The sequence below is a fragment of the Ranitomeya imitator genome, chromosome 1, assembly GCF_032444005.1.
Source record: "Ranitomeya imitator isolate aRanImi1 chromosome 1, aRanImi1.pri, whole genome shotgun sequence".
Classification (NCBI taxonomy): domain Eukaryota; kingdom Metazoa; phylum Chordata; class Amphibia; order Anura; family Dendrobatidae; genus Ranitomeya; species Ranitomeya imitator.
The window spans coordinates 710,750,821-710,770,197 of NC_091282.1; the positions used below are offsets into that span (position 1 = coordinate 710,750,821).

General features: G+C 42.6%; 1 protein-coding gene across 1 annotated transcript in view; it reads right to left on the reverse strand.

Moving 5' to 3' along the window:
• The window catches only part of SNX6 (sorting nexin 6), a 56,043-nt gene that overhangs the window by 22,140 nt on the left and 14,526 nt on the right, over positions 1-19,377 (reverse strand). The window contains exons 6-12 of the mRNA XM_069732099.1: positions 15,567-15,690; positions 12,619-12,714; positions 12,421-12,526; positions 10,580-10,655; positions 9,778-9,817; positions 4,687-4,773; positions 3,030-3,189 (exon numbers count right to left, since the gene is read on the reverse strand). Coding sequence (XP_069588200.1) covers positions 3,030-3,189; positions 4,687-4,773; positions 9,778-9,817; positions 10,580-10,655; positions 12,421-12,526; positions 12,619-12,714; positions 15,567-15,690 — 689 coding nt within the window. The remainder of the gene's footprint in view (positions 1-3,029; positions 3,190-4,686; positions 4,774-9,777; positions 9,818-10,579; positions 10,656-12,420; positions 12,527-12,618; positions 12,715-15,566; positions 15,691-19,377) is intronic.

The following is a 19,377-nucleotide window of genomic DNA, read 5'->3' on the forward strand; positions in this document are numbered from 1 at the left end:
CTGCAGCCCCCAATACCTCCAAAATTAAAGGGGAAAAGATCCCTGATGCCCACTCTGCAGTTAGGCCCGGAAGAAGCCGGGACCTAGATTACATCAGATGACCACCGGAGGACGGGGGAAGCGGCGAGGAGAGCCCTAAAACTGCTGCAAAGGTAACCTGAATTAAGGGGCCCACTATTAAAATAAAGGAAATTCCCCCCCCCCCCAATCTTGAGAGAGAGAGAGAGAGAGAGAGAGAGAGAAAGAAAGAGAGAGAAAGAGAGAGAAAGAGAGAGAGAGAGGCCCGTGTCCACCTCCTACTTACTACTAAGCTAACCTGGATATCCTACTTCCTGTCGGTAGGGTGTACGCTGCAGACGAGGAGCTAACTTTTTTTATTTGCATAGTGTCAGCCTCCTAGTGGCAGTGGCATACACCCCAAGGTTCCTGTGTCCCCCAATGAAGCGATAGAGAAAAAGCAAATTTCACTGATATTATGAAACAGTTTCTAATCTTCATGTATATTTTTAAAAACTAAATGACAGGTAAAGATTTACAGATTGCCAATCGTTTCATGTGGTTTACATAAGCAGACCAAGCTAAAGGACGCACACTGAACGATCATAATAGATTTAGTGCACATACAGTGGGTACGGAAAGTATTCAGACCCCCCTTTAAATTTTTCACTTTCTTTGCAGCCAATTGGTAAATTCAAAAAAGTTCATTTTTTTCTTATTAATGTACACTCTGCACCCCATCTTGACTGAAAAAAAACAAATGTAGAAATTTTTGCGAATCTATTAAAAAAGAAAAACTGAAATATCACAAGGTCATAAGCATTCAGACCCTTTTCTCGGACACTCCTATTTAAGTCACATACTGTCCATTTCCTTGTGATCCTCCTTGAGATGGTTCTACTCCTTCATTTGAGTCTGGCTGTGTTTAATTAAACTGATAGAACTTGATTTGGAAAGGCACACACCTGTCTATATAAGACCTCACAGCTCACAGTGCATGTCAGACCAAATGAGAATCATGAGGTCAAAGGAACTGGCTAAGGAGCTCTGAGACAGAATTTTGGCAAGGCAAAGATCTGGCCAAGGTTACAACAGAATTTCTGCAGTACTCAAAGTTCCCAAGAGCACAGTGGCCTCCATAATCCTTAAATGGAAGAAGTTTGGGACCACCAGAAGTCTTCCTAGACCTGGCCGTCCAGCCAAACTGAGCAGTCATGGGAGAAGAGCCTTGGTGAGAGAGGTAAAGAAGAACCCCAAGATCACTGTGGCTGAGCTCCAGAGATGCAGTAGGGATATGGGAGAAAGTTCCACAAAGTCAACTACCACTGCAGCCCTCCACCAATCGGTCCTTTATGACAGAGTGACCCGATGGAAGCCTCTCCTCAGTGCAAGACATATGAAAGCCGGAATAGAGTTTGCTAAAAAACACATGAAGGACTCCCAGACTATGAGAAATAAGATTCTCTGGTCTGATGAGACAAAGACAGACATTTTTGGTGATAATTCTAAGCGGTGTATGTGGAGAAAACCAGGCACTGCTCATCACCTGCCCAATAGAATCCCAACAGTGAAACATGGTGGTGGCAGCATCATGCTTATGGGTGTGTTTTTCAGCTGCAGGGACAGGACGACTGGTTGCCATTGAAGGAAACATAAATGCGTCTAAGTACAGAGATGTCCTGGATGAAAACCACTTCCAGAGTGCTCTGGACGTCAGACTTGGCCAAAAGGTTCACCTTCCAACAAGACAATGACCCTAAGCACACAGCTAAAATAACAAAGAAGTGGCTTCAGAACAACTTTGTGGCCATTCTTGACCACATAGCCCTGACCTAAACCTAATTCTTACACAAAGAATATCATTCTCAGAAGAGTTGATATGAACGTGTGTTCATGTCAGGGTAAATACACTAACAATCAAGTCTCAGGCTGCATTTTGTTGGCTGATCAGTTGGTGGACATTTAATAACCTGGGTAGACGGGCTGAACACATTTCCATGTATTAACAATTGTTAATACGCATTGAATATTGTTCTCGGCAGCACATGTTTGGAATACAAAGGACGATGTGCTGTCGAGAATGACGATTTTAAGCTTAAAAACTATTTCACCGGACAAACAAAAATTTTGCTTGTTTGTTTCATGGTTTGCAGCCTGTTTAGATTATCCCCGTTTATCGACCCTCCCCTCCCCCCCAAAAAAAACAAACAAAAAACAAACAAAAAAAAAAACACCTTTCTAGAAAAGCTTACATTATCGGCCAGGGAAAAAAATATGGCATGGATGGATCTACCACCACAGCCGTGATGAGATATATGCAAATTGGGATGAAAACCAAATATTATTATTATTTTATTATTATTATACATTTTTATAGCGCCATTTATTCCATGGCGCTTTACATGTGAATACGGGGCAAATATAGACAATTACATTAAACATGAGCAGATAACAAGGCACACGAGTACATAAGGAGGGAGGACCCTGCCCGCGAGGGCTCACAGTCTGCAGGGGGTGGGTGAGGATACACTAGGAGAGGGAAGAGCTGGCTGTGCGGCTGTTCAGTAGGTTGAGCAGCATTCACTGCAAAGGTCTATATGTTGAATCCTTTAAATCCTTGGCAGTGATGCCTGCATAAAAACATGCTTGAGGTTGACGATTAGGTCCAAAATGCGTAAATAAGGGGTTAAATAAAAGCATGCTAAAAGGTTTCAGGAAGAAGGAAGTGAAATAAGACTGATTATTGTGCAATAATGGAAGTGCGCAAAAGTATTTGTCACATTAGGAGTCGCTCACAGGGCGTAAAAGTGTACTTAGGTAATCCTGTCGGCTAATGCTCTTAAAAACCACAAGCCTCTCTGCCGCGGTCTGGATCGGTGCAAGCGCACAGATATTACCGTCCACCTATTGCTATCTAGCCCATAGTACGAGCCCCCTGCATCCACCCGCTCCAACACTGACCAATATAAGGATTACTGAGACATTTCTGGCAGATCATATATCTTTCAGATACTGTTCCCCCCCCCCCTTACCTTGTTTTGCAGATTCAGAGATTTTCTCAAACTTCTGGCAGCTTAACTGCTGAGTGGTTTCCGCAGACAGAACATCCTTGTTTTTAGCTCTCGCTTTATCTAGTGCTTTATTGGCATTTTCATAATCTACCAACGAGCGGGATCTTCTGTACAACAAATCCTGGAAATGAGAAACTCAAAGTAATAGATTGGAAAAAGAAAACAGATTAAGAAGATTTAGTTTCCGCTTGGAGTTTGATCACTGGGAAAAGAATAAGGACGGCTCTGTACTCCATATATAATGTTCCCGTAATCCTACCGAATACCAGTAAAGTAACCAGCTGTAATGCCGCAGAAACATGAGACTCATCTGGGGGAACATCTGATGTGTGAACGTTGCAGATGCTTTTTCCTGTAAGCAGCGGCATCCGTCAGGTAGTGGACGGTGGACTGAGTCAATGACCGGAGGGTGTGAGCTTTGCAACTGCAGCAGAACAGCCCAGCTACACAAGTAGAGGTGTGTGAGGCCTAGTAGAGATGAAGGACTCATGCCTACATCTGGGAATAGACCGCAATGCATGGACTGGCCACAGCTCTCTAGATCAGAGCGTCACTACCTCAGACATATCAAGCTGTAATGCTCAGGTCAGAAGAGAAGCGGCAAGTCCAGTCTGTGCTCAGATGTCTTCATGAGCCCTTGGTCTGTCATTTCATAGAAACCTTTGAGAAACACTGGTCTACACTTTTGATACGTCAAATTCCAGTCCCCATGCTCCCCAACGGGGACACACTTATATAGACTAAAAGAGTGCAGAGGCTGGAACCCCATGATTGCTCAAACTGAGGACCACAAGTACTCAACTGAGTGTTATCCTCCCCCTACACTCTTGCCTAATTCATAGACTTCCAAATGTGTAGTCTTGGAGGATAGTAGCGCTTTCCTTTCACTTCCTCATTTTGCAATTGGCAGGGGTCTCAGCATCTGGACACCCACGGATCAAAATCTCGGATTTCTCCATCAGGGCTTGCTCACATGTTTTGCAGCATCAGCAAACTGAATGAGATTTCTTGAATCTCATGCACACACTGCTTATTTTTTCCTTCCAGATTTGAATGATCAAAGTGGGTTTTTTTTTTTGTTTTTGTTTCAAATCTGCAGCGTGTCAGTTTTTTTGCAGCGATTTTTATCCTTTCAAATGAATGGGGGAAGAAAAAAAAAAGTATGAAAAAAACGCTAAAAAAAATGCAGGTATTTTACGCAGCATTTTTCCTGCCAAATGGTGATGAGCGAATATGCTCCGATAAGGTGATAGCCGATCATGCTTGTGTACTAGCTGAGTATCTGGCCATCTCCACAGGATGACGTAATTTGTCATCTTACACTTTTGCATTAAGGCACAAAGCCAGCCAGGTCAGTCTGAGGGAGAAGCTTTACCGTACTACAAAGCATGAAGAATCTACTAGAGTCATAGCCTCCATTTATTGACAATTCAGGTCCCTCAGGATTTACCTGTGACTGCTCAATGACCTGAATGGGGTTCACCAGGTTTGGGCAGCAAGAAACACCCTGCAGGGTGAAGGACTTTGTTATGAAACGTTTAGGAAAATCCGATAAATCCATTGAAACACGTGTGAAGCAAGCCTTATGTTGGAGCAATCTACGCAGTGAACCGTTTACCTTAGCAGCTTGTGATTCCCTTAAATAATATTTCAGAAGGTCAGAAAGCTTCAGGTCTTCATCAGCTGATATCCGCGCCTCAATTTTCTAGAGAAAGGATAAAAAAGCTGTTTATACAACTCCCTTGTCTTAACTGGCTACAGTAGACACATGCAGAGGTAACATTTCCGAGAGGGTGAAGTCCTGTTTTTCTCATACATCTACGTCATAGACAGAGGTAAATTATCAAGTCCTGGCTGCCTTCAACTACCACTAGGGGGCGCTTGCTGCATAGTATATATACACAGGGAGTGTCTACGGTACCCCGCCCCTACAGTGTCTAGGGTCTTCCTCCTACAGTGTCTACGGTCCCCCCGCCCCTACAGTGTCTAGGGTCTTCCCCCTACAGTGTCTACGGTCCCCTCGCTTCTACAGTGTCTATGGTCCCCCCGTCAATAGATCTGTCAGACTATGTAGGTGAGCACACTACAGATACTTTGCTGGCAGCAGTCATGCAGCAAGACTGGGATGCAGTCCCTTTAAATATAGATCTAGACACACATTTCTATTTGTGCTGATATTTGCTGGAAAACGTTGCTTAAGAAACTCAAGGACAAGTGACCACAACTTCCCCCAAAAAAATCTTTAGTTCCATGCATTGAAACTAGAGTAAAAGCTGTGCAGGTCACCGGACTTACTGACTATTAGCGTGACTTCCTATCATTTAAAGTCGTAATGCTTAATAATCGTTGGTTAGATAGGCTGCATTCAGACGTTGCTTTTTCCGCCACACAACACCAGAACCATGCACATGTAAGAGAAGTCAATGACAAGTAATTCAACAGAATCGGGTGTCACCAACCATATAGAGTATTAAAGCCAAGGAAGGTAATTTGCTATTGAAAATAGTAGAGAATATACATCCAAATGATTCTTTGAGAAACTTTATATAGCTCACAACTTCACTAGAGAGCGGAAGAAATGAATGAAAATTTAGATCAAAGTGAATTCTTGCAACTCTAGTGAGGCCCAGCAACTGCTGGAGGGGGATACCAATTCAGATAAGGCCAATGGGGCCATCATGGCTCTCTAGGGGAGCAGTCAAATGGGCATATATATCGGACCAAAATGCAAAGCAGTACACGAACTGGCCGGCGGCTCTCCTGACCCAAGTGTGACAGCTTCAAGTATTTCTACACATCGGTCATGCTGAGGTTGGGAGAGCTGTGCCCTAATGGGAAGGATCCGGGTCCAGATGGCATGCCCGTGGGATTATATAAAATATATGCAGATTCTCCGAATATGTCTGAATGGGTTAAGGAGATAACCAGCCTTTAAAGTATGGAGGAATCGTCCGCTGAGGTTAATGGTTCAATGGAGAAATATCTGCAGGTTTGAAGTCCTTGGATTTTGTATATGGACTTTCAGAATTTTCAATCCCTCTTTTCTAAGCCATAAGGAAGATAGATTGAACAATACGGGTTAGACAGACGTCATAGGGGTGCAAGTTGCCCCTTTTATATCAGGCTTCTTCTTTCTCCCCCCCCCCCCCCCCCCCCCCTTATTCCTCTTCTTCGTCCCATTCTTTCCTTTTGTGTTTATACCATTATTATTTGGAGCGACCTAGCTTCCCTTGTTTGGGTCGCTCTCTTTCAGCGGATACTTCATATGAATTGGCCAAAAATCATACAGTCTCCCTGGATAGGGGATTCCTACATCCGCCATGGTTTTATTTTTCTTTCCAGATTTTGTTGGACTTGATCGAAAATGACTTTTGACCTGAAAGTGCTATTATTTCGGGACTTGTTAGCTACAGGTCTTGATATACAGTTGTAAATGAGATTTCTTTTTGTACTCCTTAATCGTTATGTTGCTGAATCCTTTGTCACTTGACTTGTTCTGAATTTCTTTTCAATAAAAACCAGATTAAACATAAAATATATATAGATGAAGTGAGTCCAATTACTCTGAAGCCATCAAAGGGAAACCTTTCCAGTCTCGTTGGTATGATGCTACCAATATGGTACTGCAAAAGGCAGACAAACCGGCCGAAAATTGTGGGTTTATCTGCCCCACATCCCTCCTAAACACAGATTATAAAATCCTTACTAAAAAATAAAGCAAATGGATTAAAGGGAATCTAGTAGCAGGTTTTTCTATGCAATCTAAGAGCAGCATGATGTAGGAGTAGAGACCTTGATTCCAGCAAAGTGTCACTTAGTGACCTACAATTTGCAGTTTCAATAAAATCAGCGTTTTATCAGCAGGAGATCATGACAGGACTAGGTGTTTCATGCCTTCTGGTCCAACCATGCCCCCAAATATTAGCAACTTTCTGGCACACAGAAATCTGAGAAAACGGTGATTATGTCACAACTGCTGCACTCAGTAATCGAAGTGATACATTGCTGGAATCAGGGTTTCTGCCTTTACATCGTGCTGCTGTCGGATTACATAAACCTGCTTACATATTCCCTTTAAAGACTGATTCCGAGTATTAGGGCTCGCACACACTGCTGTATAATACGGCAGAGTGCTATCCAATGTTTATTTTTCTGCTGCTAGAGCTGTGCGGTGAGTTGACATTTTTATTGATACCAATGTTGTGTACGTATGAGGTTTTGACTATTACATTTTCTTTTTTTTTGTAGGGTGGCAAGGGTACCAAGAAAAAAAAAAAGTGGTATTGTGAATTTTTTCTATGGCGTCTACTGATTTTACGTTAATTTTGCGTTTACGTTAATTCCATATTTTAATAGACTGGACTTCTACAAATGTGGCAATAGCAAGTAGGTTCACATTTTTCCTTCACTTTTAAAAGGGAGAGTAGGGATACAGCTTGATTTGAAATGTGTTTTTTTTTTTTTTTTTGTTTTTTTTAACTGTTTCTTACATAAAATTAGTGCCCCTATGTTGTACCAGAGTATCACAGTATTGCAGTATATAGTGAAAATCTTGGACTCCTAAGGAGCTCAGCCTTCAGCAGGGAGTCGGTGAGCGCAGACACTGACGCGCGTTCCATTTAAATGCCACGGTCAGAGATAGCAGCATGTAAATGGTTAACAGAGCAGCCAGAACTCACCACTGGCTGTGTTTGCTGGAGACAGATGCTGCCTATTTAACACAGCCCGCCAGTATCTGACGTGTGGCAGGATTCTTTCCCAGGATGTGAATAACACAGCCATTTGCAGGAAGGAGTGAAGATGGCAATTCTTCCAAAATGCCTGTATATGTTGGAATACTCTTCTGTGATGGTCCCCAAAATCTTTTCCCGTTTTATTATTTTATTTATTTTTTTAAGATACTACATTGTTTATGGGAAAATTATATGGGGTTCCTAAAGGCTTAAACCTCGTAGTGAAGCGCTGCAAAGACTAAAAGAGGGGATATGCAATAGCGGATCCAGATTTGTATTACCCATCTGGCAAATTGAGGTATTTGAGGACTCGGACTTCCCGAGAGGCTAGACCAAGTGCAGAGGCACATATGCTCCTAGATGAGAACTATTTTTGGGCTATACTAGAAGGATCATATAAACCACCACAGGGCTTGTCATTTCTACATAAGATGGGAGTACAAGTACGGAGCGACAGTAGGATAATTCTACATTTTACAGATCGCATATGAGAAACCCAGTTGTGTGACAATCCTTAAGATTCCGCATCTTGAGAAGCTACAAGAAACAATATTCTGGCAGCAATCCAATTTCACTACATGGCTGGACCAAATTTTTGAAAATTAAAATTTTATTATCTTTTGACCCTACCGGTATTATATCTGCATTGTACACATTCTTGTTAAACATGAAAAATAGCTTTGACTCAATGGTCTGCGAAAAGTAAATGGCAACAACTGATACTTTCACTGACAGAAGAACAATGGAACGATGCCCCATGAGCTCATACTTTCGGGGTCCCCAGTGGCAAATAATAAACAGAGAGTTGTATATTTTTCAATCACTCCTATATAACTCCATCAAGATTATTTTGATTTGGTAAGTTGTCTACCGACGCCTGTTACAGATCTAGGACTCTCCTGCAGACTTTTCGCACTTTACATGTCGGTACTTGGGTGAGCTGGTTAATAATCCTATCACAAATAATGGAAGCACCTGCTGATCTTAACCCAGAATTCCGGAGGAGGAATTATGGTTTCATCATGATAGGGTATTTCTTTGGGAAGCTACACTTCTGGACAGAAATGCAATTGCTTTGAGATGGATGGGTGGAAGACATCTTCCATTTCACACGCAGTAGAAGAAATTAGGAAATACGATACCCTATCTGTGCGCTCTTCGAGGCTGCAAGCATCGCTACCTTGATCTCTAAAACAAGGAAGGAGTGAAGAAATCTGGCCACCTTCAGAGCGGTGCTTACAAGCTCTATTAGGGCAAAGTCAGACAGCCGTATAACACAGTGGCTGGTGGCTCTCCTGACTGGAGCGCCACAGCTTGATTTTCTAAGCAGCTGTCAAGATCAGGTCAGGAGAGGCGTTGGCCAGTCCGTGCACTGCATCGCGATCGTCGTCCGTATTATACGGCAGTGTGTTATATGGCCGTCTGACTGTGCCCTTAACAAGAGCTCCCAAGTGAAGCATTCTTGGCTTAGAAGACCGGCAACTGCGGTAAGGCAGCATCGGTGGCCGGTAATCTCAGCAACGAGCTGTATACGGTAAAATTAAAAAAACAAAACACATCACCTGGAGTTTAGACGCGCTGAATTAGTCACATCTCTCCCTATAGTTCACGGACGGCACTTCATACTATGTTTTCTCTGATGTGCTGCAGCATCTCACAGTAAAACATAGCCAAGTACATTCCAACAGCCAGGCTCCGATAGCTTTGAGGGTTGAGGGAGTGCAAATCTACTCAAAGCCATTATCTGCAACCTTGATACAATCTCAAAGCATGGAAATTCCTTTGTGTTCACATATCAAGCAATAATATTAAGATTTCATTTTCACTGTCACAAAGGTACAGTAATGGTCATCCTGACCAAGCTTAGCTACAGTCGTTTGTAATAACGTGGCAATTATTTAGGAATATGTTGGCGCTATATAAATAAAGAGATTATTATTATTATTCCACGCGGTATTAATAATAGAAATACATACCCGGGTTTTGTCGAACAATTCAGACACTCTTAGGAAAAATCTGTGGGCGAGAGGAAAAGAAAAGGGATGATAATGGAGGGGACTATTACTAGACCATCACTTGTTCCACCGATCGTAGCTGTGTCCCCACAGCGGCCACATTTCATGCCAAGATGTAGTTTTTACTAGCATCAAATTATGATACATACAACATTTTGATAACTTTTTATTGCTTGATTTAGGGTGCAGTGACCAAAAAATTCTGATGGTTGAATTTTTTTGTTCCTTTATGGTACTTACCGTATGGGTTAAATCATGTTGCATTTTAGTAAACTGGATTTTTATTACGCATGGCTGTATTGAATATTTCAAAAGTTGATCACTTGTATAACATACTGCAGTATGTAGGCAGCTTTACAATCTCATAAGCAGCACCAAGGTGACAGCGATGAGGTTCTTTAGCACACACCAGCTACCATGGCATCCCATCAGCACCCCACAAATGGGTTAGATGGGTGCGATAGGCGCCCAAATTAATGACCCACTTAATTCCATTGTCAGAAATTGACAGCAAGACGTAAGTGGGTAATAAACAGGTAGAGATCGGAGCGGTGGCAACTGCCTTCCGTGGAGTGCGATCAGCTCATGAGCCTGCTCTATACACCTGCTGGAGTGGGGAGGAGTGATAGAAATGCTTGTATAATGGATTTAAAAAAATTAAATTTAAAAAAAAAAAAAAAAAAAAAAAAAATCGACACATACTGCTTCCAAGGATACGATCTAAAATTTCTATGTAAAAGCATTTCTATTATGTGCATCTTACTTGCATATGTCAGTGTTATCTTGGGTTCCCAAGGCGTACATGGAGGAGCCTATTCTGTTATAATCATCAGCGACACCTACAACAAAAGATGGGAAGAAAATATTATCCAGGACTAGTGATAAGCGAATATACTCGTTACTCGAAATTTCCCGAGCACGCTCGGGTGTCCTCCAAGTATTTTTTAGTGCTCAGAGATTTAGTTTTCATCAATGCAGCTGAATGATTTACATCTGTTAGCCAGCATAAGTACATGTGGGGGTTGCCTGGTTGCTAGGGAATCCCCACATGTACTTATGCTGGCTAACAGATGTAAATCATTCAGCTGCGGTGAGGAAAACTAAATCTCCGAGCACTAAAAAATACTCGGAGGACCTCCGAGCGTGCTCGGAAAGTCTCGAGTAACGAGTATATTAGCTCATCACTATCCAGGGACAAACCTTTTCAAAATGTGCTGCCATGGCAATATCAACAATATGAAGAACAAAAGACTACAAATTCTAAATATGCTGACGATTAGGAGGGGTCATTTGGCTACCAGGTTGTGTATGGACCTGTCATTTACCAATAAACCTGTTTCTGTATAAGAACCTGTGTGATTTTACCGTTTTGAATGGTATATGTACAGGATGCACCTGAAAGGGATTGCTGGGCCCCCAGGTGCCAGTGCAATCCATCAGGACCCTGCCACTGTGCCCCAAATTTGGACTGAGTGTTTCACTCATAAGGTCCCTCATTCCTTTCGGGTTTTCCCCATCCTGGCTATGACATGCAGCAGACGTAGACTGGCTAAATATGTGGCTTATTCACAGCTCTCTCTATTCAAGTCTATGGAAATTACAGAAAGAGATGGCTAAACGTATTTACAAGGGTTAAGATATGCAGCCAAGAAGAAAGCAGAGGCCAGGGGAAGGATTCATTCTGCTAACAGGTAATGGTTCCAAAAATGGTAAGTAGAGATGAGTGAATACATTTGCAGGACCCTAGTCCAGAGCCTAGGTCAGTACTCCGTGTCTGCTAGATGGGTGCCCTGCGTACTGCCTTCTACCTGCCGTCATCCGCAGCTTCACTTTTGATTAGTTCATGCTACAACAAAAGACACTGATCCAAAATCAGGAGCCGTGGGCAACAGCGGGTATGAGGGGGTTCACAGGGCTCCCATCCTGTGACCACCGGAGTATTGAACAGGCCTGTGGATCAGGGTCCTACAAATGGATTTGCTCATCTCTAATAGCAATGGATGATTGCTGCATGGCTGTTTCTCCTCTCTGCTGCATACACTCTGTTAAAGGGATCATCCAGAACCATTTACATATTTTACTAAGGGCCTAAGAATTAACAGGCAGGTAGCTGCTAACTACCTGACCACAGTGCCAGACACCGATCTCTGCTCCCAACGGCACTGACGTAATGTCGACAGAGCAGCAGCTTCACTTCCGCTCCGTTGATGGGCCCTGATTGTCAACATCATGCTGATTGATAGCAGACTCCCCATTGACAGCTGACGTCCTCTAGTTAGGCAATCAGCATGATGTCAGCAGTAAAACCCCTTCGATAGAGCAGCCCAGAAGAAGAGCTACTCTGAATCACAGCGAGGAGAGGTGGGTGACCACTCTTCAGTCGGCACCGGGTAGAACAGGCAAGTAGTTGCCCGTTAGCAACTACCTGACTTAAGTTTGTAGGCAAATAGACCTGGAAAAACCCTTTAAGACACCAAAAGACTGATTTGTAGGAATTCTCTGCCTTACAAATGACTGAAGTGTTTCCAATGGGGTCTCAGGCACCAAATTATTTGGCGAATTAGGAAATAACACAATGTACAGTTTAAATAAAAAGGAACTTGCATTTGTGAGATCTTGTCATCTTATCAGACTTTGCACTTGCATCCTTCACTCTGTTGTGATATTCTACAAGAAACGTCCGCTCGTGATCAAAGAAGTCATCCACATCCTTCAAAGACAGTAGGAAAGGAGAAGCAATTGTCATTTAGTGTTAGCTTTGTATACTAAGAGCAGTTATGGCCACCAAACATCCCAGCTTACCTTTGTACCAGAAACTATGACACCATCAGCTGATTTCACTACACTTTTGAAGAAATCTTCCAATTTTTCCTTCTTGTTTTTCCCTCGAACACTTAACTGTAAAAAAAAAATATATATTTATTGGTGTCATTATGTTCCGCCTCGAAACATTACTTGTTTTGAGTCGTCTCAGTAGGAACTGGAGCACATCAGCGGCTCAACTGACCACCGGCTTCTAAGTGCCATGTGGGAGGAAGATTTTGATCAGGCAATGTCTGAATGTGCCACAGAGTTGATGAGGCGGCTACATTTTCCAAATTCTTCCCCATCTCATCACTTTCGAAATTTGGAGGGGAATCACAAAGCATTTACTGCATGCAATTGCTTCCAATTAATGGGCTATAAAAGCAGAAGTATAATCTCTAATAATAATCATTGAAATATAATGTCTCTAATAATAATCATTATTCCTTTAATATTTTACCTGGGGCATTAAAGGGGCTGTCCCACAAACAAAGTACCGTAGATACTCGAGTTTAAGTCGACCCGAGTACAAGCCGAGGCACCTAATTTTGCCACGAAAAACTGGGAAAACTCAAATATAAGCAGGGTATGCATTGTCCCCTCGTCCCTACCTGTGTATGCATGGTTCCTATAAAAATAAATAAATAAATAAATAAAAAAAATCCTACTTGCCTTCCCTCGCTGCATCTCGTTCTGGTGCCAGCAGCTCTTCCAGCCGAGCGATCACGTGTCCCCGCTCATTAAGGTAATGAATATCCACTCCACGCCTATGGGAGTGGAAAGAGGTGAAAATTCATTATCTTAATGAGCGGGGGACACGTGATCGCTTGGCCAGAAGAGCTGCTGGCACTGGAACAAGATGCAGCGAGGGTGCGCAGGGAAGGTAAGTAGGATGTGTGCGCTATAAAAGAAATGAATATTAATTTCTATTTAGCAGCGGGCACAGGCTTTAGCCTGCTGCCTCTGTGACCCGCTGCTCTGCCACTCCCCCTCCCCCGCCGTCTTTCTGGGACAATGACTCGTGTATAAGCCGAGGGGGACGTTTTCAGCACACAAAAAATGTGCTGAAAAACTGAGCTTATACACAAGTATAAACGGTACATTTGAAGATGTGCTATGTGCTTACCATAAACTGGAGCGGCTCTGCATGGTCGAATACAGCCACTACACCGTACACAGCAGAAGCACATTTGTAAGGATATCTGAGCACAGGAACATTTTCATTTTAACGTATTGAATTGTGGAACTTATAATTATTCCAAGATCTATTAATTAAAGTGTACTTTGGGTTGACTTTGCTCATGCCCTTGCTGTTTTCTACTGCTGAAGTGTAGACACAGCTTATCATGGCTGCAACAAAAATCTTTGTACTCCACAAGGTTGTGACTTATCTTAATGAAGCATTTAACTAGTTAGTAGCAAGGCGCCGTGTTACATTTTGACCATTTTTTTTTCTCATCTCATTTTATGGAAATGGTAATCTTTTCACCAATCAAAACAAAAAGTATTGTACAAATGAGAATCTGGCAGACACCATTAAACATTGTAGTGGCATATTGGGTTCTGGGCACGACATTTTTTTCATGTGGATTCCGACTTTAAATACGCCTGAAAAAGTTTTACAAAATCCTAAAGGGAATGAACGTAGTCACACCAATGTCAAAATGGCTTGCAGTGCACATTTTCAGACTTTTTAAGTTTTTTTTAACCACTTTAGAATAAGTTTCAGGAAAAAATTGCTGTCGTTTTCCTGAAGCATCTACTGCTTCCAAAACTCAACAACGGGTACGCCGACGTCTAAGGCTATGGGCACACGTTGCGGATTTACTGCGGATCCGCAGCTTTTTTTCCACGCAGAAACGCTGCAGATCTGCAAAGTGATTTACAGTACAATGTAAATCAATAGGAAAAAAAATGCTGTTCTAATGGTCCAGAAAATTCCGCATAGAAAATGCAGCGGATTGAAAGAAGGACCATGTCACTACTTTTGTGCGGATCTGCAGCGTTTCTGCACCCTTCCATTATAGAAATCCGCAGGGGTAAAAAACGCATGAAATCCACACAAAATCAGCCGCAAAAAAACGCACAAAATCCGCAAGAAAAACGCATCAAATCTGCACCTGCGTTTTCTGCCAGGAGATGCAGATTTTGTGCAGAAAATTCTGCGCCCAAATCTGCAACGTGTGCACATAGCCTAAAACACCCTGTGTGCACATACCAATAGGGATATTTTCAGCTGCACCCCTGATCTCTCATATAGTATGGAAAAGATCCAGTCAGAAAATAAGCTGCACACCACAGCAGGATAATCTGACCGACACTCACTCTGTTCCCAAGCTAAGGCCTCATTCACACATCAGTGTTGCTATATGTATGTGAAAAAAATGGTACCGTGTGCCATCCTTGTGTCCATTTTTACCATCAGTGTTTTTCACAAATGGATAAATTATAAAAGCATCCGTGTGCTGTATGTGATTTTCACCAACTCAAAGACTTGTATTGGCCCTTTTCATCCGTGATACCAGGGGAAAAAAAAAAAAAAAACACAGACGTCATGTGTTTTACAAGAACACATTGTACCCGAAGAAACACAGACATGTGAATGGCATCATAGGCCATGATGATTACATGTTGTTGTATCGGAATTTTTTTTTCACGTAAATATGTCTATTCAAATTAGTAAGAGGCTGATGTGCAGTACTCTGCCTCGGCCACTAGCAGAAGATGGAGCAGCTCCACAAGTGATATTTCCGACCGACGGCCACTGCTGCCAACATAGATAACAGCAGACTGGCAGGGATGCTGGGTGTCAGACCCTTACTGATCAGACATTGATGACCTATCCTAGGAATAGACCATCTGTCCTAAAGTAGTGGACAACCTCTGTAAATGTCTGAGAAACAGACCTGGTCTATAGCTTAGATCTAACCTAGTATGCAACTTACATCTTGATTGTACTCCAGAAAAACATGAAAGTTCAGATCTTTTCTAAGAATAGGATGAGCTGCGACACGGCACAGGAACACTTCATGCATTGCTACCGTTTTCTTGAAAATAGCCAGGTACTCTCTGCAAACAAGAAAACAGCACATGCTTAAAGTGGATCTGCACTTTCAACACACTTTGCATAAATCAATAGTACAGACTAATATAGGAAACTATGTCTTATCAGAGAGAGCAGGTTCTTTCCTCACATATCAGACACTTCTTCCGAGACCTGAACTTGTAATTCTCTCTGAAAAACAGTTCAAATCCGTTTGCAGTCACTATAACATCATGTGACACAGACCATTAGGTTCTATGGAGAGAGGAGGAGTGTAGAGCAGGGAGAAGAAACAGGAAGAGGGCGGAGATACAGAACCATCGTGCCGAGCTCTCTAACAAGTCTTTTATCTCACTACAGAGCTGGATTCACATCCAGACAGCTCAGTATTGCAGCTTAATGCCCTTCATGATCCTGCTTTGCGCTAAAAAAGGAATAAAGAGCAGGCATCCCTCTCTGTGTGTCAAGCTGTGTATCGAAGACATCAAACCAGCTAGTAACCTCTCACTAGCTTAAAGGGGACTGCAAATTAGAAAATAGATAATTCAGAGGAGAAAACTAGTGAAAATGTTGGATAAAAGCCACAAAATGACCAGAAATTGTGTTATTTCTCACCTACTGACACCACAGCTTATTCTGAAAGGTACAATTGAAACTATAGCTACCCTTGAATATAAAACGTTCAAAAGGGAAAAGTTCTCATCAATTCTGGTCCACAGTCTATAAATAAATGATTCAGACCATTAGAAAATATCGAGATACATGGATTTGATCTATTACTGAGGTATGAAAATCACTTAATGATTGAGGAGCGCCAGATCCCTAGAGGTTAATTGTCCAATGCTCCAATGTTATGGTCATGAAGGCACTAATTAAGAAACTAGATGGTGGCCCGATTCTAACGCATCGGATATTCTAGAATATGCATGTCCACGTAGTATATAGCACAGTCACGTAGTATATTGCCCAGCCACGTATCATATTGCCCAGTTTCGTAGTATATTGCCCAGTCACGTAGTATACAGCAGAGCCACGTAGTATGTAGTATATTGCCCAGCCACGTAGCATATTGCCCAGTTTCGTAGTATATTGCCCAGCCACGTAGTATGTATATTGCCCAGCCACGTAGTATATTGCCCAGCCACGTAGTATATTGCCCAGCCACGCAGTATATTGCCCAGCCACGCAGTATATTGCCCAGCCACGCAGTATATTGCCCAGCCACGCAGTATATTGCCCAGCCACGCAGTATATTGCCCAGCCACGCAGTATATTGCTCAGCCACGCAGTATATTGCCCAGCCCACGTAGTATACAGGTCCTTCTCAAAAAATTAGCATATAGTGTTAAATTTCATTATTTACCATAATGTAATGATTACAATTAAACTTTCATATATTATAGATTCATTATCCACCAACTGAAATTTGTCAGGTCTTTTATTGTTTTAATACTGATGATTTTGGCATACAACTCCTGATAACCCAAAAAACCTGTCTCAATAAATTAGCATATCAAGAAAAGGTTCTCTAAACGACCTATTACCCTAATCTTCTGAATCAACTAATTAACTCTAAACACATGCAAAAGATACCTGAGGCTTTTATAAACTCCCTGCCTGGTTCATTACTCAAAACCCCCATCATGGGTAAGACTAGCGACCTGACAGATGTCAAGAAGGCCATCATTGACACCCTCAAGCATGAGGGTAAGACCCAGAAAGAAATTTCTCAACAAATAGGCTGTTCCCAGAGTGCTGTATCAAGGCACCTCAATGGTAAGTCTGTTGGAAGGAAACAATGTGGCAGAAAACGCTGTACAACGAGAAGAGGAGACCGGACCCTGAGGAAGATTGTGGAGAAGGACCGATTCCAGACCTTGGGGAACCTGAGGAAGCAGTGGACTGAGTCTGGTGTGGAAACATCCAGAGCCACCGTGCACAGGCGTGTGCAGGAAATGGGCTACAGGTGCCGCATTCCCCAGGTAAAGCCACTTTTGAGCTACAGAGAAGCAGCACTGGACTGTTGCTAAGTGGTCCCAAGTACTTTTTTCTGATGAAAGCAAATTTTGCATGTCATTCGGAAATCAAGGTGCCAGAGTCTGGAGGAAGACTGGGGAGAAGGAAATGCCAAAATGCCTGAAGTCCAGTGTCAAGTACCCACAGTCAGTGATGGTGTGGGATGCCATGTCAGCTGCTGGTGTTGGTCCACTGTGTTTCATCAAGGGCAGGGTCAATGCAGCTAGCTATCAGGAGATTTTGGAGCACTTCATGCTTCCATCGGCTGAAATGCTTTATGGAGATGAAGATTTCATTTTTCAGCACGACCTGGCACCTGCTCACAGTGCCAAAACCACTGGTAAATGGTTTACTGACCATGGTATTACTGTGCTCAATTGGCCTGCCAACTCTCCTGACCTGAACCCCATAGAGAATCTGTGGGATATTGTGAAGAGAAAGTTGAGAGACGCAAGACCCAACACTCTGGATGAGCTTAAGGCCGCTATTGAAGCATCCTGGGCCTCCATAACATCTCAGCAGTGTCACAGGCTGATTGCCTCCATGCCACGCCGCATTGAAGCAGTCATTTCTGCCAAAGGATTCCCGACCAAGTATTGAGTGCATAACTGAACATTATTATTTGTTGTTTTTTTTGTTTGTTATTAAAAAACACTTTTATTTGATTGGATGGGTGAAATATGCTAATTTATTGAGACAGGTTTTTTGGGTTATCAGGAGTTGTATGCCAAAATCATCAGTATTAAAACAATAAAAGACCTGACAAATTTCAGTTGGTGGATAATGAATCTATAATATATGAAAGTTTAATTGTAATCATTACATTATGGTAAATAATGAAATTTAACACTATATGCTAATTTTTTGAGAAGGACCTGTATTGCTCAGCCACGCAGTATATTGCCCAGCCCACGTAGTATATTGCCCAGCCCACGTAGTATATTGCCCAGCCCACGTAGTATATTGCACAGCCCACGTAGTATATTGCACAGCCCACGTAGTATATTGCACAGCCCACGTAGTATATTGCACAGCCCACGTAGTATATTGCCCAGCCACGTAGTATGTAGTATATTGCCCAGCCACGTAGTATATTGCCCAGCCACGCAGTATATTGCCCAGCCACGCAGCATATTGCCCAGCCACGCAGTATATTGCCCAGCCACGCAGTATATTGCCCAGCCCACGTAGTATATAGCACAGCCCACGTAGTATATTGCCCAGCCACGTTGCACAGCCCACGTAGTATATTACACAGCCCATGTAGAATATTGCCCAGCACACGTAGTATATAGCAATGTGGGCATCATATCCCTGTACAAAAAAAAAAAAGAGTTAAAATAAAAAATAGTTATATACTCACCTTCCGGAGCCCCCGGATCCAAGCGAAGCGGTTACAGACGCTCCTCCCGCGCTCCCGTCTCAAGAGTGCATTGTGGTCTCGCGAGATGATGACGTAGCGGTCTCGCGAGACCGCTACATCATCATCTCGCGAGATCGCAGCATGGACCGGTTACCGGAGCGTCGCGAGCGGGAAAGGCCTGTTGTGGATCTGAGGGGCCGACGGACGGTGAGTATATAATGATTTTTAATTTAATTATTTTTAACATTATATCTTTTTACTATTGATGCCGCATAGGCAGCATCAATAGTAAAACGTTGGTCACACAGGGTTAATAGCAGCGTTAACCGAGTGC